General features: G+C 50.9%; 1 protein-coding gene across 2 annotated transcripts in view; it reads left to right on the top strand.

The window, feature by feature from the left end:
• Positions 1–1,672: 1,672 nt before the first annotated feature.
• Positions 1,673–22,704, top strand: part of LOC134983693 (oocyte zinc finger protein XlCOF6-like) — a 47,872-nt gene continuing 26,840 nt past the window's right edge. The window contains exons 1-4 of one of the 2 annotated variants that reach the window (XM_063949348.1): positions 1,673–1,926; positions 5,157–5,327; positions 5,518–5,596; positions 5,715–5,816. In XM_063949348.1, coding sequence (XP_063805418.1) covers positions 5,563–5,596; positions 5,715–5,816 — 136 coding nt within the window. In that variant the 5' untranslated portion in view covers positions 1,673–1,926; positions 5,157–5,327; positions 5,518–5,562. Of the gene's footprint in view, positions 1,927–4,022; positions 4,624–5,156; positions 5,328–5,517; positions 5,597–5,714; positions 5,817–22,704 lie in introns of those variants that run through there. The other variant, XM_063949349.1, reaches the window with a different exon arrangement.

The raw sequence follows: 22,704 nt of genomic DNA, 5'->3' as shown, positions 1-22,704 counted from the left end.
TCTCTCATAGCTAGCCAAGCCTCTGTGGTGGCCGACCGCAGCACTGAGCATGGGCCCCTGTCACTACATTCCCCCCATGGACCCCTGTCGCTACATTTCCCCTATGGGCCCCTATAGCTACATTCCCCGCATGGGGCCCTAGCACTACATCCCCCCCATAGGGCCCTAGCACTACATTCCCCGCATGGGCCTCTGTCACTACATTCCCCCCATGGGGCCCTAGCACTACATCCCCCCCATAGGGCCCTAGCACTACATTCCCCGCATGGGCCTCTGTCACTACATTCCCCCCATGGGCCCCTGTCACTACATTCCCCCCTTGGGCCCCTGTCATTACATCCCCCCCCATGGGCCTCTGTCACTACATTCCCCCCATGGGCCCCTATCGCTATGTTCCACCCATGGGCCCCTGTCACTACATTCCCCCTCATGGGCCCCTGTCACTACATACCCCCATGGGCCCCTGTCACTACATTCCCCCCATGGGACCCTGTCACTACATTCTCCCCATGGACCCCTGTCGCTACATTTCCCCTATGGGCCCCTATAGCTACATTCCCCGCATGGGGCCCTAGCACTACATCCCCCCCATAGGGCCCTAGCACTACATTCCCCGCATGGGCCTCTGTCACTACATTCCCCCCATGGGCCCCTATCGCTATGTTCCACCCATGGGCCCATCACCCCCCAGTCCCACACTGGCTCTCCACCATGGCTGGCACTGTGTGTGCTGGGATATGAAGACTAGGTGGCTGCAGCCCGGTCAGTAACACAGCAGCTGTGACCATACATCACCCATTATTATTATACACACATCACAGCATCAGGACGGGGCAGGCGCCATGTTCCCGGCTCCCTATGGGCGCCGCCATGTTGGCTTAGTCTGTGCTAGCGCAGCTAAAGATGTATACAGCGAGCCGGGGCTAGAGAGTAGGCGGGGCTAATGATGGATGAGTGACGGGAGGCTGCGTCCTGTGGGCGGAGCTGGAGGTAATTGAGTGAAAGGGCATTGCGGCCTATGAGAGGGGGAGCGGGCGGGGCTGGGTGTGACAGTGTTGGAAACTGCGGCCTATGAGCAGTAGAGTGGGCGTGGCCGCGTCCAAAGAGCAGGAGAGTGATAGAATACGGCGGCCAATGGGCAGGATAGTGGGCGGGGCAGGCGGTTCTCTCACGAGACATTGCGTCCTATGGGCAGTGAGCGGGCGGGGCTTGAGGTTATTGAGTGACTGAGCATTGCGGCCTATGAGAGGGAGAGAGGGCGGGGCTGGGTGTAACAGTGACTGAAAGCTGCGGCCTATGAGCAGAGTAGTGGGCGTGGCCTCGGTGAATAGGCAGGAGAGTGATAGGATACGGCCGCCAATGGGCGGGATAGTGGGCGGGACAGTGCGATGCTGTGACGATACGATGCGTCCTATGGGTAGAGAGAGGGCGGGGCTGGAGGTAAATGAGTGACGGAGCCGTTGTGACCTATGAGAGCGAGAGAGGGCGAGGCTGGCTGTAACTGACTGGAAGCTGCGGCCTATGGGCAGGAGAGTGATAGGATTCGACGGCCAATGGGCAGGATAGTGGGCGGGGCAGTGGGGCTTGTTGCGTGACGCGAAACTGCAGGGCAGTGAGTGGGCGGGGCTGGAGGTAAATGAGTGACGCGGCAATGCGGCCTATGAGAGGGAGAGAGGGCGGGGCTGGGTGTAGCAGTGACGAGGCTGCGGCCTATGGGCAGTGAGTGGGCGGGGCTGCTCCTGGTTGCTGAGTTACCGTGGTAATCACTACCCATAATCCCATGCGCTAGGATGACGATGACTCGGAAATACCTCCCCGCCCACTTCCGGTACAAATTCCTCCGTCCAAGGTGTGATGGAAAAGGTCCCTTAGCCCACTTGATTCTAGCATCTACATCCAGGCCAGGGTGTGAGCCTTATCCTCCAGGTAATGTCCCCTCATCCCTCCTGTCTCCTGCCCCATCCCCTCCTAATACCCCTTATCCTGCCCCCATCCTCTCCTAATACCCCCTCTCCTGCCCCATCCTCTCCTAATACCCCCTCTCCTGCCCCCATCCTCTCCTAATACCTCCTCTCCTGCCCCCATCCTCTCCTAATACCCCCTCTCCTGCCCCATCCTCTCCTAATACCCCCTCTCCTGCCCCATCCTCTCCTAATACCCTCTCTCCTGCCCCCAACCTCTCCTAATACCCCCTCTCCTGCCCCCAACCTCTCCTAATACCCCCTCTCCTGCCCCCATCCTCTCCTAATACCCCCTCTCCTGCCCCCATCCTCTCCTAATACCCCCTCTCCTGCCCCAACCTCTCCTAATACCCCCTCTCCTGCCCCATCCTCTCCTAATACCCCATCCTCTCCTAATACCCCCTCTCCTGCCCCCATCCTCTCCTAATACCCCCTCTCCTGCCCCATCCTCTCCTAATACCCCTCTCCTGCCCCATCCTCTCCTAATACCCTCTCTCCTGCCCCCAACCTCTCCTAATACCCCCTCTCCTGCCCCAACCTCTCCTAATACCCCCTCTCCTGCCCCATCCTCTCCTAATACCCTCTCTCCTGCCCCCATCCTCTCCTAATACCCCCTCTCCTGCCCCCATCCTCTCCTAATACCCCCTCTCCTGCCCCCATCCTCTCCTAATACCCCCTCTCCTGCCCCCATCCTCTCCTAATACCCCCTCTCCTGCCCCCATCCTCTCCTAATACCCCCTCTCCTGCCCCATTTTCTCCTAATACCCCCTATCCTGCCCCCATCCTCTCCTAATACCCCCTACTGCCCCCAACCTCTCCTAATACCCTCTCTCCTGCCCCCATCCTCTCCTAATACCCCCTCTCCTGCCCCCATCCTCTCCTAATACCCCCTCTCCTGCCCCATTTTCTCCTAATACCCCCTCTCCTGCCCCCATCCTCTCCTAATACCGCCCTTCCTGCCCCCAACCTCTCCTAATACCCCCTCTCCTGCCCCCATCCTCTCCTAATACCCCCTACTGCCCCCAACCTCTCCTAATACCCCCTCTCCTGCCCCCATCCTCTCCTAATACCCCCTCTCCTGCCCCCATCCTCTCCTAATACCCCCTCTCCTGCCCCCATCCTCTCCTAATACCCCCTCTCCTGCCCCCATCCTCTCCTAATACCCCCTCTCCTGCCCCCATCCTCTCCTAATACCCCCTCTCCTGCCCCCATCCTCTCCTAATACCCCCTCTCCTGCCCCATTTTCTCCTAATACCCCCTCTCCTGCCCCCATCCTCTCCTAATACCGCCCTTCCTGCCCCCAACCTCTCCTAATACCCCCTACTGCCCCCAACCTCTCCTAATACCCCCTCTCCTGCCCCCATCCTCTCCTAATACCCCCTCTCCTGCCCCCATCCTCTCCTAATACCCCCTCTCCTAATGCCCCCATCCTCTCCCAATACCCCCTCTCCTAATGCCCCCATCCTCTCCCAATACCCCCTCTCCTAATGCCCCCATCCTCTCCCAATACCCCCTCTCCTAATGCCCCCATCCTCTCCCAATACCCCCTCTCCTAATGCCCCCATCCTCTCCCAATACCCCCTCTCCTAATGCCCCCATCCTCTCCCAATACCCCCTCTCCTAATGCCCCCATCCTCTCCCAATACCCCCTCTCCTAATGCCCCCATCCTCTCCCAATACCCCCTCTCCTAATGCCCCCATCCTCTCCCAATACCCCCTATCCCAATGCCCCCATCCTCTCCCAATACCCCCTCTCCTAATGCCCCCATCCTCTCCCAATACCCCCTCTCCTAATGCCCCCATCCTCTCCCAATACCCCCTCTCCTAATGCCCCCATCCTCTCCCAATACCCCCTATCCCAATGCCCCCATCCTCTCCCAGTGCCCCCTCTCCTAATGCCCCCATCCTCTCCCAATACCCCCTCTCCTAATGCCCCCATCCTCTCCCAATACCCCCTCTCCTAATGCCCCCATCCTCTCCCAATACCCCCTCTCCTAATGCCCCCATCCTCTCCCAATACCCCCTCTCCTAATGCCCCCATCCTCTCCCAATACCCCCTATCCCAATGCCCCCATCCTCTCCCAGTGCCCCCTCTCCCTGACATTCGCCTAATGCCCACTCACCTGCTGTCCGTCTGTTATCTGCTGCCCCTGACATCCTAATATCCCCTCATTTACTACCCCCTGTCTGTCACCTACTGCCCCTACATTCTCCTAATACCCCTCATTTTCTACCCGTATATTCTCCTAATGCCCCCTCACCTGCTGCCCCTGACATTGTCCTAATGCCTCCTCGCCTGCAGCCCCCTGTCTGTCCCTCACCTGCTGCCCTTCTAACCTGCCGCTCCTTGTCATTCTCCTGTTGCCCCTTCACCTATCTCCTGCCGCACCCCAGTCTTCTGCCATCAGAGCCATTTCTAGGGCTAGGTGATCTGTGCAATCACATGGGGCGCATGCGGCCGCGGTCTCTTTGAGACAGTATTCCATATCTGGCTTTCCGCATGAAATAATGTTGAAAGTGTCTCACCCAAAATGGCCACCGCCTCAGGAGACACTTCAGACTGTTCTAGAGGAGATGGCGACCATTTTTGGAGGGACATTTACAAGACTGGCAGACGCTAACAGCATCCCCACCCGTCTCTACTGCCGCTCTCATCCTCCAGGTAATGGCTGCCATATCCCATCTCACCCTGCAACCCCCTTGCCTTGCAGCCCCCTGCCACCACTTTCTGCTGCCCCCTACCTGTACCTTCCCAGTCTCCAGCCGCTCCCCACCTGTCTCCTGTTGACCCCCTCACCTGCTCCCTTCCTCACCTGCTGACCATTGTCCCCCCCCCCCCTCCACACATGCAGCCCCCTGCCTGTCATTACTGCATCTCTACTGCAACCCCTCCTCACCTACCGCCTCCCCCATCCTACCACCTCACCTGCTGCTGCCTGTCTTCTACTACCACCCTTTCCTGCTACCCCCAGTCTGTTTTTTGCCGACCCCTTCACCTGCCACCCCGTCTGACCCTGCTGCCCCCTCACCTTCCACTAGCCTGTCTTCTGCCACCCTCCTTCTTGAGGTGAGGGGATCTGTGAGCGACATAGTGACATCACTTATATCTATAGTTATAATACAGGGACATGACTGGGGAGGTGAGGGGATCTAGGAGTGTATACAATGATATTTGGTGTCTCCCGTATTTCACAGGAATACACAGTGGTGAAGAAGACGCCCAGCTATCCCCACGTGTCAGGAGGACATAGGAGGACCCAGAGCCCCATCCCGGTGCCTCCACCTCACTCACTGATACATGAGGGAGACAATGACCAGAAGATCCTGGAACTCACCAACAAGATCATTCAGCTGCTGACTGGAGAGGTGACTGCTGGGAATGGGACATTGTACAGTAACACCAGGGGATGTGTCTGGGTGATGACTGGAGAGGTGACTGCTGGGAATGGGGCATTATACAGTAACACCAGGGGACGTGTCTGGGTGATGACTGTATCACTGTGTGTGTCAGGTTCCTATAAGGTGCCAGGATGTCACTGTCTATGTCTCCATGCAGGAGGGGGAGTATATAGAGGAACACAGGGGTCTGTACAAGGACGTGATGATGGAGAATCACCGGCCCCTCACATCACTGGGTAAGTGGAGACTGTCATGTATTGTACAGGGGAGAGCAGGTATTGGGGCCCCTATATACACACATCACCTGATAATCACATATATACACTGTACTCAGTCACTGTGTGTCTCCTACAGATGGGCCCAGTAACAGAGATACCCCAGAGAGATGTCCCCGTCCTCTGTATTCCCAGGGTTGTACAGAGGAGAATCACAGGATCCCACAGGAGGATCAGGTAGGTGGGATTTAGGGTCTCCCCAATATACCAAAGTGACTGTCACTATATGATCTGTAGAGGAGCTGTGTGTCTTATACACTGATATTATACTGTTTCACCTCAGTTTAATCTGACTCTATGCAAATGTCATTATAGTGATGTGGTTTTTTTTCTGCTGCAGGGTACTCTGGGTTTCACAGGGAATAACATCGGGGTGTAGAGTAGGATCTTGATCCGAACCACCAACAGGCTAAAAGCTTTGACTGTTCCCAGAATGCATAGCGCCTCCTCTATAACCCCGCATGTAACTGCTGTGTGATATCTACTCCGTGTATCGCACTCCTACTGCTATCCATATATTCTACACCCTGAGAGGGCAAAGTGCGTCAGGGTTATTGTTTAATATAGATTGTTCAAAGGATATGCTTATTGTGTATTTCTCTGGCTTGGTCCACAGGGTTATCCACAGGATAACATTGGGATATTGTCGAGCGACAATGGCACCAACACGGCCACGAGCTTTCTGGCCTCCCAGGATGCATTGGGGCCTCCACTATATAGTTTTTTACTTGGTGCGGCAGGAAGCCGCATGGTCACAGGGCTGCTGAGAGAGCAGCCTCAAGCTTTTACTTTACTTTCTCTTTCATCCACTAGGGGACACTGGAGTCCTATACAGTAGGGGTGTGAAGCCTTGAACCGGAGGTGTGGCACAATCTTAAATTAGCATTGTCTGCACAGCCGGCTCCTCCCCCTTCACATCCCTCCTCCCTCAGTTTGAAAAATTGTGCTGGAGGCACAACACGTGGAGAACTTGAGCTCCTGACTAAAGATCTAAAAGGGGCCGCGTAACCCTAATAAAGGGGGGACAAAGCTACCTGAATTCAGAGAGACAAAGATCCCTATTGAAGGGACCGGCATCTCTCCACAGGATATCCTCAAAGATCAACTATTACTGGTACAAGCTTAGGCTAGGGACTTAGTAAAGAGATAGAGAGATATAGATAGATATAGATAGATATATAGAGATATAGATAGATATATAGAGATATAGATATATTCCCTCTCTCTAAAACCTTTACTGAGAATACTGTTTAAAACTCCCTTTTATACAGCTAATCAGGGAGGAAGGGCAGAGCGACGGTATCGGCGCGTGAGAGACTCAGTGCGGCGCGGGACTCATCCTGTCTTCCCTGTAAGCAGGGGGGGACGGCGGAACTTACATAGTGGGGGCCATGTTTATTCGTTTTGGTGCCAGGATGAGGTGAGGGATGGGTCCTTCCCCACCAGTAGTGTACATAGGACAAAGTTTATTCATAAAATAAATAACTCCCCCTGCTGCACGGCCTGGATAGTACATGCATTAAGATAGTAGAGCGAGTTAGGCAACAGCTCCCTCTGCTGGTGTAATGTATATAGATCATATACGAGGATCTTCTGAAAAGTAATCAAACTTTACAAATTATATTTTCAAGGGACGTCTGTTTCAAAGATCCCGGAGAAAATACACAGAAGCAAGCCAACTCTAACATCGTGGCTGATTTACAGTTGGGGTGTGAGGGTTGAGAGTCGGCTGGTTTATTTTTTATTTTAATTTTTTGACCTGTTCCTTTTTATAAAGAAAAGGGGACAGGTAATTCCAGCCGGATCCAATACCTTCGCTTCCGTCATCTCCCAGTCTTTCTCTTCCTAGTTTAAAGGGTGAAAGCGCTGCGTAATACCCTGGTAAGGGGTTTTAAAAAAGAAAAACAACATGTCTAAGGCTACCAAGACCTCAAAGACCTGCTATGTTTGTACGAAATGTAACAAGAAGAGCGCGCGGGTTGGCAGCTCCGGGGTGTGCGACTCCTGCTTAGACAAGGATGCTCCACCTGGGAGCAGTGCTCTGCCTAAAGTGCCCTACACACTTAAAGATTATCTGTCCAATCTTTCTGGTTGGAACAAAAATCTGGTAATGTATGGGAGCAAATGACAATTGACCATTTGCTCTTAAACACTGCACAACAGACAAAAATGGACTTTCAAACAAATTGGTTAAGTTTGTTTCGTTAAAACAATTGATCTTAACAACCATTTCTGTCCGTTTTCTGGATTTTGGAAGCAAATGGTTGATTGTCATTTGCTCCCAGACATTGCCAGATTTTCTTTCCAATCAGACAGATAATCTTTAAGTGTGTAGGGCCCTTAAGGCTTGGGAAGACAACCCTGCTAATAGAATCTCCAAGGAAATGGCAGAATCCCACAAGCAGCAATCGGAATGGGCTGCGGGATTCTCAAAGACAATGGAGGAATTTCTCATTAAGTTAACACCGCTCGCACACGCTGAGACGAGTGTGCCCAGGGCTGTTAAAAGAACTCTTCCTATTATACCAGAAACTGAGGAGGAAGAGGGTTTTCTTCTGGAATACGGAAGAAGGTGAGTTAATTGAACCTAACCTAGACGCCAATTTTCCTGAAGAAGACTCGGTGATCTCTGGTCTGGATTCCTTAATTGACGCGGTTAAGGACATCCTAAGCTTTAAGTAAGAGGATGTCCGGGAGCCGGAGGATTTCGATTTGTTTGAATCCCAGAAGCCGTGTTCAGCAGCGTTCCCCATTCCTAAATCCCTGCAGTCTCAGATGGAGGAGGCTTGGAAACAACCTGACAAACTTTTTCAATTTCCGAAACGTTTTCAGGTAACTTACCCCCTACCTAGGGGTGTAATGGACAAGTGGGAAAATCCGCCGGTAGTGGATGCTTCACTAGGAAGATTGTCTTCTTTGACAATCTTGCCAATTCCTAACGTAACTACTTTAAAGGATGCGTCCGACCGTAAAGTTGACACAGCGTTAAAATCAATGTTTGTAGTAGCAGGTGCAGCGCAGAGACCTAGAGGACCGTCAGTTTCAGGGACGGTGGATGATACAAGAAAGCAAATTACCCATAAATATCCTCGAACTAAGAGCAGTCTGCAATGCCCTTCTCTTAGCAGAAGACCTAGTCATGAATCAACACATCAGGATTCACTCGGACAATGTCACGACGACGGCTTACATAAACCGTCAAGGAGGAACAAAGAGCAGGATGGCATTAAAGGAGGCCACAAAGATCTTGTTGTGGGCAGAAAGAAGAGACCTCATTCTCTCGGCAGTGTTCATTCCAGGTGTGGAGAACTGGGAGGCAGATTACCTCAGTCGCCAGGACATGCATCCGGGAGAGTGGTGCCTTCATCCACGGATTTTCAACATGATTGTGAGAAGATGGGGTCTGCCTCAGGTGGATCTAATGGCGTCTCGACAAAATCATCAGCTGCCCAGATATGTGTCAAGAACTCGAGATCCAGCAGCAGAAGGAGTGGACGCATTAACACTTCCTTGGTGTTACAGGAGGGTTTACATTTTTCCACCTTTCCCACTCATACTCGGGGTCCTGAAAAGAATAAAGCGGGAACGAGTGTGGGTCATTCTAATCGCACCAGATTGGCCCCGCAGGAGTTGGTACACCGACCTGCGAGGGTTACTTGCGGAAGATCCTTGGAGGTTACCTCAGAGAGAGGACCTGCTATCTCGGGGACCGTTCCTGCACCCCGACCTAAACAGGCTGCGTTTGACGGCGTGGCTATTGAAACCCGGATCTTAAGAAACAGAGGGATCCCACGAACGGCCATTCCTACAATGATTGCCGCAAGGAAACCGGTCACAGCCAGGCACTACTACAGGATTTGGAGACGGTACATGGCTTGGTGACAGGAACGGGGATGGAATTCATCTAATTTCCATTTATCGCGACTTCTACTGTTCCTTCAGGCCGGTCTAGAGGGAGGACTCAGATTGGGCTCTTTGAAGGTTCAGATTTCGGCTCTCTCCATCCTTTTTCAACAGCGGTTAGCATCCTTACCAGAGATTCAAACTTTTTTACAGGGGGTTCTGAGGATTCAACCCCCTTTTCGTCCTCCCACGGCACCATGGGACTTAGGTTTGGTTTTAGAATATTTGAAGTCACCGACTTTTGAGCCATTGACAAGAACGGACCTGAAATATCTTTCTTGGAAGGTCACGTTATTACTTGCCTTGGCTTCGGCTAGGCGGGTTTCTGAGTTGGGAGCTTTATCCTGTAAGAGCCCTTTCTTAGTTTTTCATGAGGATAGGGCGGAACTCCGTACAAGAGCAGTCTTCCTTCTGAAGGTGGTGTCGGGGTTTCATGTAAACTAGCCAATAGTGGTCCCATCTTTCCAGGGTCTCACAGATGAGGATGTGTCATTGGATGTTGTCCGAGCTTTACGGGTATACGTACAGGTTACGTCGTCCTTCAGAAAGTTGGACCATTTGTTTGTTCTTTATGATGGGCCAAAGAAGGGTTGGCCGGCCTCCAAGCAGACTTTGTCCAGATGGATTAGACTTGCCATTCGGCAGGCTTATATTTCCTGTGGCAAACAGGTTCCGGTTCAGACGGATGCTCATACTACCCGATCAGTGGGTGCCTCGTGGGCGGCTGCCAGAGGTGCTTCCACTACTCGACTTTTCAGAGCGGCGACGTGGTCTTCAGCCCACACGTTCGAGATTTTACAAGTTTGATACTTTTGCGTCCGGAGAATCTTAAGTTCGGACGTTTAGTTTTGCAGGCCACCGACAGCACTCCCTCCCTGGGGGAAAACTTTGGGACGTCCCCTACTGTAAAGGACTCCAGTGTCCCCTAGTGGATGAAAGCGAAAAGAGGATTTTGGTACTTACCGATAAATCCATTTCTCTGAATCCTCTAGGGGACACTGGACGCCCGCCTCGGTGCTGTCAACCTGCTGTGTTCAAAGTTCTTGTTTTAATCAGTTCGTGCAAACAGCGTTAATTATTCGGTTAAGAGTTCTTGGCCGCTGTTGGATATGTTGTTCGGTTCCTCGCCATGGGCTATAGTATCATGTCCTATTCTCTCAGTCACATTTTTCAAACTGAGGGAGGAGGGATGTGAAGGGGGAGGAGCCGGCTGTGCAGACAATGCTAATTTAAGATTGTGCCACACCTCCGGGTCAAGGCTTCACACCCCTACTGTATAGGACTCCAGTGTCCCCTAGAGGATTCAGAGAAATGGATTTATCGGTAAGTACCAAAATCCTCTTATTTTTATTGACTTACTATATGTTTTTTGAGCGACTTCTCTTAACAGCGTCTTAAACGCATACTAGAAAGTCGCTCCAACAACTCCCCACCGGGTAGCAACTACGCTTACCTTCGGGTATCAGTGCTGTCTCTAAGTTCTAGCAGGTCCAGCAGACATTACCAGGCTGTGGCCGGAGCATGGGGAGATGGTGAGTCTATGGACTTCCTCTTACTAGAGGGGTCAGGACACAGCTACACTGATTTGGTGGAGACTACAATCAGTGTGTTGATTCGCCGAACATCAAGAGTGTGACAGCGCTACGCTGCTGGGATCCTAGGCGCCAGGACTAGGTGAGGCCGCGATCCTGGGAGTTTAAGTCAACGGGGATTCAGACGCTCTCCTGGCCGCCCCTCTTCCGAGTTCATGACCAGTTTCCGCGTGTCTCTCGTTTCATGAACTAAATGACCTCACTTCCGGCTCAGACGCTACCACGAGGGTACTCGGTCGCAGCTTAGACGCTGCGGTTGTGTACACTGGATATAAACCCGCCCAGACCGAGTCGCAGGCCTTTAGCGTCTGCATACACGTGGAATTCGCTCAGCGTCCGTGTCCATCGGTGAGCGTCCGTGTCCGTTATCAAGAGCGGCAGTGTACAGGGACAGGTAAGACTAAGACAGATACGTCTGTATGGCAGACTACACAAGAGGATACATCAGAGGATGATGCGGAAACAATCGATTCAACTCCGTATGATGATCAGTCGCAGAGCTTTAGTTCAGATGATGTAGCTGAACTTATTGATGCTGTGAAGGCTGTGCTTTCTCTGGAAGAACCAGCCAAGACAGTGTTAAAAGCTAAAGCACCTGTATTTAAACAAACAAAATCAGTGAAAGCTGAATTTCCAGCATCAGATGAGCTGACTGAAATGATGGATGAGTCTTGGGCAGAGCCCGGTAAAAAGTTTAAGATCCCTAAAAGATGGAATTCTTATTATCCATTTCCTGCTGGAGATTGTTCGAGAAGAAAGTAGATGCACATGTTCTGCGACTCGTGCATAAATCTGCTTTACCACCGTCATCTACCTCATTGAATGATGTCACAGACAGAAGGGTAGAGAGCCTTTTGAAAAATATTTCTCTAACGTCCTAGTGGATGCTGGGGACTCCGTAAGGACCATGGGGAATAGACGGGCTCCGCAGGAGACTGGGCTCTCTAAGAAAGATTTAGTACTACTGGTGTGCACTGGCTCCTCCCTCTATGCCCCTCCTCCAGACCTCAGTTAGAATCTGTGCCCGGCCAGAGCTGGGTGCTTTTACTGGGCTCTCCTGAGCTTACTAGTAAAGAAAGTATTTTGTTAGGTTTTTTATTTTCAGTGAGCTTCTGCTGGCAACAGACTCCCTGCTACGTGGGACTGAGGGGAGAGAAGCAAACCTACTAACTGCAGTTAGGTTGCGCTTCTTAGGCTACTGGACACCATTAGCTCCAGAGGGATCGAACACAGGAACCTAACCTTGATTGTCCGGAGCCGCGCCGCCGTCCCCCTCGCAGAGCCACAAGTACAGACGCAAGAAGACTTTGAAACCGGCGGCAGAAGACTCCTATCCTCACTAAAGGTAGCGCACAGCACTGCAGCTGTGCGCCATTGCTCCCACAGCACACCCGCACACTCCGGTCACTGTAGGGTGCAGGGGTGAGAGGGGGCACCCTGGGCAGCAATTAAGATACCTGATGGCAAAAGTACACATATATACAGTCAGGCACTGTATATATGTGCGAGCCCTCGCCATTTTTACACATGAGATGCGGGACAGAAGCCTGCCGCTGAGGGGGCGGGGCCTTCTTCCTCAGCACACCAGCACTATTTTCTCTTCACAGAAGTACGCTCCCCAGGCTCTCCCCTGCAGTATACATGTGTGTGTGTGTGTGTGTGTGTGTATATATATATATATATATATATATATATATATATATATATATATAATATATACACATACGCTACCGTGTAAACAGTAAAGTACTGTGTAATTCCTGGGTTATATAGCGCTGTGGTGTGTGCTGGCATACTCTCTCTCTCTGTCTCCCCAAAAGCCTGTGTGGGGTCCTGTCCTCAATCAGAGCATTCCCTGTGTATCTGTGGTGTATCGGTACGCCTGTGTCGACATGTTTGATGAGGAAGGATACGTGGAGGCAGAACAAGTGCAAACTGATGTGGTGTCGCCCCCGACGGGACCGACACCGGATTGGATGGATATGTGGAAGGTGTTAAATGATAATGTAAGCTCCTTGCATAACAGATTGGAACAGTCGGGGTCTCAGCCCATGCCTGCTCCCACAGCGCAGAGGCCGTCAGGGTCTCAAAAGCGCCCAATATCCCAGTTAGTTGACACAGATGTCGACACGGACTCTGATTCCAGTGTCGACGACGGTGAGGCAAAATTGCAGCCTAAAATGACTAAAGCCATCCGCTACATGATTGTGGCAATGAAGGATGTATTACACATTTCTGAGGAAAATCCTGTCCCTGACAAAAGGATTTATATGTATGGGGAGAAAAACCAAGAAGTGACTTTTCCCCCGTCACATGAATTGAATGAATTATGTGAAAAAGCCTGGGATTCCCCGGTTAGGAAGCAAGTGATTTCCAAAAGATTACTGATGGCGTATCCTCTAGGGTAGACAAGGCGTTGACGCGCTTGTCTAAAAGGGTGGCCCTGCCGTCTCAGGATACGGCCGCCCTAAAGGATCCTGCGGATAGAAAGCTGGAAGCTATCCTGAAGTCTGTTTACTCACATTTTGGTACACTGCTGAGGCCAGCCATTGCTTCAGCTTGGATGTGTAGAGCGGTAGCGGCATGGACGGATACTCTGTCTGAGGAGACAGAGACTGTGTTTTGATGACCCTGGCACATATCAAGGACGCGGTCCTATATATGCGGGATGCCCAGAGGGACATTTGCCTGCTGGGCTCTAAAGTAAATGCAATGTCCATCTCTGCCAGAAGGGTCTTATGGACTCTGCAATGGACAGGGGATGTCGACTCTAAAAAAAAACACATGGAGGTTTTACCTTATAAGGGTGAGGAGTTATTTGGGGACGCTCTCTCCAACCTAGTTTCCTCAGCTACGGCTGGGAAGTCAAATTTCTTGCCTTATGTACCTCCACAGCCTAAGAAAGCACCGTATTACCAAATGCAGTCCTTTCGTTCGCAAAAGAGCAAAGTCAGAGGTGCATATTTTCTTGCCAGAGGAAGGGGTAAAGGAAAAAGGCTGCACCATGCAGCTAGTTCCCAGGAACAAAAGTCCTGCCCGGCTTCCACTAAATCCACCGCATGACGCTGGGGCTCCACAGGCGGAGCCAGGAGCGGTGGGGGCGCGTCTCCGAGATTTCAGCAACCAGTGGGTTCGCTCACAGGTGGATCCTTGGGCTATACAAATTGTATCTCAGGGAAACATGCTGGAATTCGAAGTGACCCCCCCCCCCCCCCCCCCTCACCGTTACCTAAAATCGGCCTTGCCAGCTTCCCCCATGGAAAGGGAGGTAGTGCTGGCGGCAATTCACATTATGGTATCTCTGGACATCAAGAATGCTTACTTGCATGTCCCCAGTTATCCGCCTCATCAGGAGTACCTCAGGTTTGTGGTACAGGACTGTCATTACCAATTCCAGACGTTGCCGTTTGGCCTTTCCACAGCACGAGAATATTTACCAAGGTAATGGCGGAGATGATGGTGCTCCTTCGGAAGCAAGGGGTTACAATTATCCCATCCTTGGACGATCTCCTCATAAAGGCGAGGTCCAGGGAGCAGTTGCTGAGCAGCGTAGCACACTCAGGAAGTGTTACATCAACACGGTTGGATTCTGAATATTCCAAAGTCACAGCTGATTCCTGCGACGCGTCTGCCCTTCCTGGGTATGATTCTGGACACAGTCCAGATGAAGGTTTCTCCCAGAGGAGAAGGCACAGGAGATCGTGACTCTGGTCAGAGACCTCCTGAAACCAAAACAGGTATCGGTGCATCACTGCACGCGAGTCCTGGGAAAGATGGTTGCGTCATACGAAGCTATTCCATTCGGCAGGTTCCATGCGAGGATCTTTCAGTGTGGTCCGGATCACATCTTCAGATGCATCGACTGATCACCCTGTCCCCCAGGGCCAGGGTGTCTCTTCTATGGTGGCTGCAAAGTGCCTACCTTCTTGAGCGCCGCAGGTTCGGCATACAGGACTGGGTCATGGTGACCACGGATTCAAGCCTCCGCGGATGGGGGGCAGTCACTCAGGGAAGAAACTTCCAAGGGCTGTGGTCAAGTCAGGAGACCTGTCTGCACATAAATCTACTGGAACTAAGGGCCATATACAACGCCCTGAGTCAAGCGGAGCCTCTGCTTCGAGACCAACCAGTGCTGATTCAGTCAGACAACATCACGGCGATCGCCCATGTAAACCGCCAGGGCGGCACAAGAAGCAGGGTGGCAATGGCGGAAGCCACAAAGATTCTTCGTTGGGCGGAGAATCACGTGCAAGCACTGTCAGCAGTGTTCATTCCGGGAGTGGACAACTGGGAAGCAGACTTCCTCAGCAGACACAGCCTCCACCCGGGAGAGTGGGGACTTCATCAGGAAGTCTTCACGCAGATCGCAAATCGATGGGAACTGCCACAGGTGGACATGATGGCGTCCCACCTCAATAAAAATCTAAAAAGATATTGCGCCAGGTCAAGGGACCCTCAGGCGATGGCTGTGGACGCACTAGTAACACCATGGGTGTTCCAGTCGGTCTGTGTGTTTCCTCCTCTTCCCTCATACCCAAGATGCTGAGAATAGTAATTAAGAGGAGTGAGAACAATACTCATTGTTCCGGATTGGCCAAGAAGGACTTGGTACCCAGAACTACTAGAGATGATCACAGAGGACCCCTGGCCTCTGCCTCTCAGACAGGACCTGTTGCAACAAGGGCCCTGTCTGTTACAAGACTTACCGCGGCTGCGTTTGACGGCATGGCGGTTGAACGCCGGATCCTAGCAGAAAAGGGCATTCCAGATGAAGTTATGCCTACGCTGATAAAGGCTAGGAAGGACGTGACAGCAAAGCATTATCACCGTATATGGCGAAAATATGTTGCTTGGTGTGAGGCCAGGAAGGCCCCTACAGAGGAATTCCAGCTTGGTCGATTCCTGCACTTCCTACAGTCAGGGGTGACTTTGGGCCTAAAATTAGGGCCCATAAAGGTCCAGATTTCGGCCCTATCCATTTTCTTTCAAAAAGAACTGGCTTCACTGCCTGAGGTTCAGAGGTTTGTTAAGGGAGTGCTGCATATTCAGCCCCTTGCGGAGCCCGTCTATTCCTCATGGTCCTTACGGAGTCCCCAGCATCCACTACGGACTACGAGAAATAGAATCACCGGTGAGTAAATTCTTATTTTTTCTCTCTAGTAGGAGCAGTGGTAAGACCTGCTATGGCTTCGGCCTGGGTAGCAAAGGCAATGGGCGAATGGATAGAGGAACTAGAAAATAGCATCCCTTCCCCTACTAGGGAACAAGAGGATAGCTTTTGCCGTTTAAGACAATCTGCCCAGTGTTTAGAAGAAGCAGCAATTGATGTAGGTACAGTTGTTTCTAAAGCTTCAGCCCTGGCAGTAGTCGCTCGCAGAGCAGTTTGGCTACGTACCTGGAAGGCAGATGCGGAATCCAAGAAAGAATTGGAAGCATTGCCTTTTGTAGGTAATATATTATTTGGGAAACCTTTATCGGATATCCTAGAATCAGAGGGTGAATCGAAAAAGGTCAGATTTCCGGCTATTTATAACCCTAAGTCCAAGGGTTTAAAATTTCACTCATTTCGTTGGCAAAGCAAAGCCAAGGCAAAAGAGGAGTCTAAGCAACCCCAGTTTAAACCCAGGGGTAGGAAGCAGTGGGCTAGCAAAAAGCCAGCTTCCAAACCTGAACAGAAACAATCAGCCTGAAGAGACGGGCCTCCGCCTGGAGGATTCCAGGGTTGGGGGCCGACTCCTGCATTTTGCACACATATGGCAACAGTCAACAACAGATGCTTGGGTGCAGATGGTGGTATCTCAGGGGTATGGGTTCCCATGCAGGAGGCAGCCTCCTCAAAGATTTTTTTTTTGCACCAGCCCGTCTCATATAGAGTCGAAGGCCAATGCCCTGCAAGAAGCAGTCCAAAAATTACTGCAGTCAGGTGTGATTGTCCCAGTACCTCCATCACAAAAGGGGCAGGGGTTTTACTCCAATCTATTTCTAATCCAGAAACCAAATGGGTCATACCGACCAATCCTCAATCTGAAAATGTTGAACAAATACATTTGGATCCTGAAGTTCCACATGGAGACGTTGCGCTCCATAATGTTGGCTATGGAACCGGGAGATTACATGGTATCTCTGGATGTGCGGGATGCTTACCTACAGCACTATCACATCAGTGTTACCTCAGGTTTGCCATCCTCCAGGAACATTTCCAGTTCCAAGCTCTGCCCTATAATAAAAAAGCAGATGATAAAGATTCCAGTGAATGTAAAAAGGTCTCTAGCGTGGTGGCTACAGACAGACCATTTAAACAAGGGGAGACCCTTTTGGATAAGAGTGGAAAGACCTGACAACAGATGCCAGCCTGCAAGGTACTCGGAAGCCTATGGTTCCAGGGAAAATCGACCGCAAGGGAAAGTCGCCTGCCGATAAATCTCTTGGACAATCTACTAGGAAGACCAGTCCAGATCCGCTCAGACAATGCGACGGCAGTAGCATACATAAATCATCAAGGAGGGACTCGCAGCAAGAGTCTGATGGAAGAAGTAACTCCCATTCTAAAATGGGCAGAACTCCATCTCCCGGCATTGTCAGCAGTATTTGTCCCGGGTGTACTAAATTGGGAAGCAGATTTTTTCAGTCGGTACACCATTTAGGAAACCGAATGGGCACTACACCCAGAAGTGTTTCAGACACTAGTGAACAGATGGGGTCTACCGGAGATAGACCTGATGGCGTCTCGACTAAACAACAAAGTTCCGAGGTACGGATCAAGAACAAGGGACCCAGGAGCGGTCCTGGTAGATGCACTGTCAGTGGAATGGAGGTTTCAGCTGGCATATCTGTTCCCTCCAATATATCTGTTACCCAGGGTAGTGAGAAAGATAAAACAAGCAAAAGGATCAATCATTCTAATAGCTCCAGTTTGGCCAAGAAGGCATTGGTACACAGATCTGTGGAGAATGTCTGTGGAAGCACCGATACTGCTCCCTCAACGTCCAGATCTGTTAATGCAGGGTCCTTGTTGTCAGTCATCTGGATCGCCTATCTTTGACGGCGTGGCTGTTGAAACCTCTATCTTAGAGTCTAAAGGATTTTCGAAGGAAGTAATCCAAACCATGCTTAGAGCAAGAAAACCTTCTTTGGCCCGTGTATATCATAGAATATGGCAAGCATATATTCACTGGTGTACTGGAAAAAACTTTAATCCGAGATCTTTTAAAATAGCTAGGATATTGGATTTCCTTCAGGCAGGCCTGGATAAGGGTTTGAAAGTTGCTTCCTTGAAGGTTTAAGTATCAGCGTTAACTGTATGGTTTCAGCAGAAGATTGCTGATTTACAGGATGTACGTACGTTTTTTCAAGTAGTAGTACATATTCAACCTCCATTTGTTCCTCCTGCAGCTCCCTGGGATTTGAATCTGGTTCTTAAATTTCTCCAGGGTCCTTTGTTTGAACCACTTGAGAAAGCAGATCGTAAGTGGTTAACGGTTAAAGTTCTTTTTTTACTGGCAATGGCGTCAGCCAGAAGAGTATCGGATTTAGGAGCATTATCATGTAAGTCTCCTTTCCCAAGTTTTTTTCCAGACAGAGCAGTTCTCAGAACGAGATCTAGCTATCTTCCAAAGGTGGTGTCAAAGTTTCACCTGAATGAAGAGATTGTAGTCCCAGCTTTTCAGGTATCGGGACTATCTGCGGGAGAAGCGTCACTGGACGTGGTCCGGGCTTTAAAAATCTACATAGATCGTACTAGTGTCATCTGGAAAACGGATTCCCTCTTTATCCTCTACGGATTCCATAGAAGAGGATGGCCTGCTAGTAAACAGACGCTGGCGAGATGGCTCCGAATGGTAATATCAGAAGCTTATTCTCATGCAGATCTCCCTATTCCGGCTAAAGTCTCTGCGCACTCTACACGTAAGGTAGGTCCTTCATGGGCAGCACAACAGGGTGCTTCAGCAGAACAGATTTGTAAGGCAGCCACATGGTCTTCCATAAACACATTCATCAAACATTATGCCTTGGATACTTTTGCCTCTCACGACGCAGACTTCGGGCGAAAGGTCCTCCTGGGTAATCAGGAGTGTCCCCACCACTAAATTGCTTTGGGAATCCCAATGTTATCCTGTGGATAACCCTGTGGACCCAGCCAGAGAAATATACGTTATGGTAAGAACTTACCGTTGATGACGTGTTTTCTCTTATGTCCACAGCTATCCACAGGGATCCCACCCTGACGCATCTGATTTGAGGATCTAGACAATCACTAAAACCTCTTCCTTCTTGTATGGAAGGGTGTGCGTGTGTGTTCTTATCGCCTGTACAGGTTTCTACCTAATGGTACTGCCTAAAATCGCTGTGGAAAGAACTGATCTGACTGAGTCAGTGGGCGGGACTATATAGTGGAGGCCCCAATGCATACTGGGCGACCAGAAAGTTTGTGACCGTGTTGGTGCCATTTTCGCTGTCGCTCGACAGTATCCCAGTGTTATCCTGTGGATCCCTGTGGACATAAGAGAAAACACGTTATCAACGGTAAGTTCTTACCATAACGTATATTTTCTCTTGCGTCCTAGAGGATGCTGGGGACTCCGTAAGGACCATGGGGGTATAGACGGGCTCCGCAGGACATATGGGCACTCTAAAGAACTTTTAGTATGGGTGTGCACTGGCTCCTCCCTCTATGCCCCTCCTCCAGACCTCGGTTAGTTCCTGTACCCAGAGGAGACTGGATGCACTACAGGGGAGCTCTACTGAATTTCTCTGAAAAAATAATTTTGTTAGGTTTTTTATTTTCAGGGAGCTCTGCTGGCAACAGGCTCCCTGCATCGTGGGACTGAGGAGAGAGAAGCAGACCTACTTAACTGATAGGCTCTGCTTCTTAGGTTACTGAACACCATTAGCTCCAGGGGGATAGGAACGCAGGTCTCCCCCTGCCGTTCGTCCCGGAGCCGCGCCGCCATCCTCCTCACAGAGCCGGAAGATAGAAGCCAGGTGAGTATAAGAAGAAAGAAGACTTCTAAGGCAGCAGAAGACGGCAGACACTGATGGGTGCAGGGCGCAGGGGGGGGGCGCCCTGGGTAGCAATATATACTTCTATTTTTGGCACAATACACATATAGGGACTGCGGAGTCAGTGACTATGTTCATCCCCCGCCATTAATTGTGAATTTGAGCGGGACCGAAGCCCACCACTAGAGGGGGTGGAGCTTGGTCGCACAGCACTAACCAGCACCATTTTCTCTGACGTCCTAAGTGGATGCTGGGACTCCGTAAGGACCATGGGGAATAGCGGCTCTGCAGGAGACAGGGCACAAAAGTAAAAGCTTTAGGATCAGGTGGTGTGCACTGGCTCCTCCCCCTATGACCCTCCTCCAAGCCTCAGTTAGATTTTTGTGCCCGAACGAGAAGGGTGCAGGCTATGTGGCTCTCCTGAGCTGCTTAGAAGTAAAAGTTTTAAATAGGTTTTTTATTTTCAGTGAGTCCTGCTGGCAACAGGCTCACTGCATCGAGGGACTAAGGGGAGAAGAAGCAAACTCACCTGCGTGCAGAGTGGATTGGGCTTCTTGGCTACTGGACATTAGCTCCAGAGGGACGATCACAGGTTCAGCCTGGATGGGTCCCGGAGCCGCGCCGCCGGCCCCATTACAGATGCTGAAGAGTGAAGAGGTCCAGAAATCGGCGGCAGAAGACGTTCCTGTCTTCAGATAAGGTAGCGCACAGCACTGCAGCTGTGCGCCATTGCTCCCAGCACACTTCACACTGCGGTCACTGAGGGTGCAGGGCGCTGGGGGGGGGGCGCCCTGGGCAGCAATGTAAATACCTCCTATGGCAAAAAATACATCACATATAGCCCCTGGGCTATATGGATGTATTTAACCCCTGCCAGTTTTCCAGATAAAAGCGGGAGAAGAGCCCGCCGAGAAGGGGGCGGGGCCTATCTCCTCAGCACACGGCGCCATTTTCCCACACAGCTCCGCTGGTAGGAAGGCTCCCAGACTCTCCCCTGCACTGCACTACAGAAACAGGGTAAAACAGAGAGGGGGGGCACTTATTTGGCTAAAAAATATATATAAGCAGCTATAAGGGATAGACACTTATTATAAGGTTGTCCCTATACAGTTTATAGCGCTTTGGTGTGTGCTGGCAAACTCTCCCTCTGTCTCCCCAAAGGGCTAGTGGGGTCCTGTCCTCTATCAGAGCATTCCCTGTGTGTGTGCTGGGTGTCTGTACGATTGTGTCGACATGTATGAGGAGGAAAATGATGTGGAAGCAGAGCAATTGCCTGTGTTAGTGATGTCACCCCCTAGGGAGTCGACACCTGACTGGATGGTTGTGTTTAAAGAATTACGTGACAATGTCAGCACTTTGCAAAAAAAACTGTTGACGACATGAGACAGCCGGCAAATCAGTTAGTGCCTGTTCAAGCGTCTCAGACTCCGTCAGGGGCGCTAAAACGCCCGTTACCTCAGATGGTCGACACAGACCCAGACACGGATACTGAATCCAGTGTCGACGGTGAGCAGACAAACTTAATGTCCAGTAGGGCCACACGTTACATGATCACGGCAATGAGGGAGGCATTAAACATTTCTGACACTACAAGTACCACAAAAAAGGGTATTATGTGGGGTGTGAAAAAACTACCAGTAGTTTTTTCTGAATCAGATGAATTAAATGAGGTGTGTGATAAAGCGTGGGTTTCCCCCGATAAAAAACTGCTGATTTCTAACAAATTATTGGCACTATACCCTTTCCCGCCAGAGGTAAGGGCACGTTGGGAAACACCCCCTAGGGTAGATAAGGCGCTCACACGCTTATCAAAACAAGTGGCGTTACTGTCTCCTGATACGGCCGCCCTCAAGGAACCAGCTGATAGAAGGCTGGAAAATATCTTAAAGGGTATATACACACATACTGGTGTTATACTGCGACCAGCTATCGCCTCAGTCTGGATGTGCAGTGCTGGAGTGGCTTGGTCGGATTCCCTGACTGAAAATATTGATACCCTGGATAGGGACAGTATATTATTAACTATAGAGCATTTAAAGGATGCATTACTTTATATGCGAGATGCACAGAGGGATATTTGCAAGAGTGAGTGCGATGTCCATTTCTGCCAGAAGAGCGTTATGGACGCGACAGTGGTCAGGTGATGCGGATTCCAAACGACATATGGAAGTATTGCCGTATAAAGGGGAGGAGTTATTTGGGGTCGGTCTATCAGACCTGGTGGCCACGGCAACGGCTGGAAAATCCACCTTTTTACCCCAGGTCACCTCTCAGCAGAAAAAGACACCGTCTTTTCAAACTCAGTCCTTTCGTTCCCATAAGAACAAGCGGGCAAAGGGCCACTCATTTCTGCCCAGGGGCAGAGGTAGAGGGAAAAGACTGCACCAGGCAGCCTCTTCCCAGGAGCAGAAGCCCTCCCCCGTTTTTGCCAAGTCTTCAGCATGACGCTGGGGCTTTACAAGCGGACTCAGGCACGGTGGGGGCCCGTCTCAAAAATTTCAACGCGCAGTGGGCTCACTCGCAAGTGGACCCCTGGATCCTACAGGTAGTATCACAGGGGTACAAATTGGAATT

Source organism: Pseudophryne corroboree (assembly GCF_028390025.1).
Source record: "Pseudophryne corroboree isolate aPseCor3 chromosome 3 unlocalized genomic scaffold, aPseCor3.hap2 SUPER_3_unloc_21, whole genome shotgun sequence".
NCBI lineage: Eukaryota > Metazoa > Chordata > Amphibia > Anura > Myobatrachidae > Pseudophryne > Pseudophryne corroboree.
This window is presented reverse-complemented; position numbering and strand designations above follow the sequence as displayed.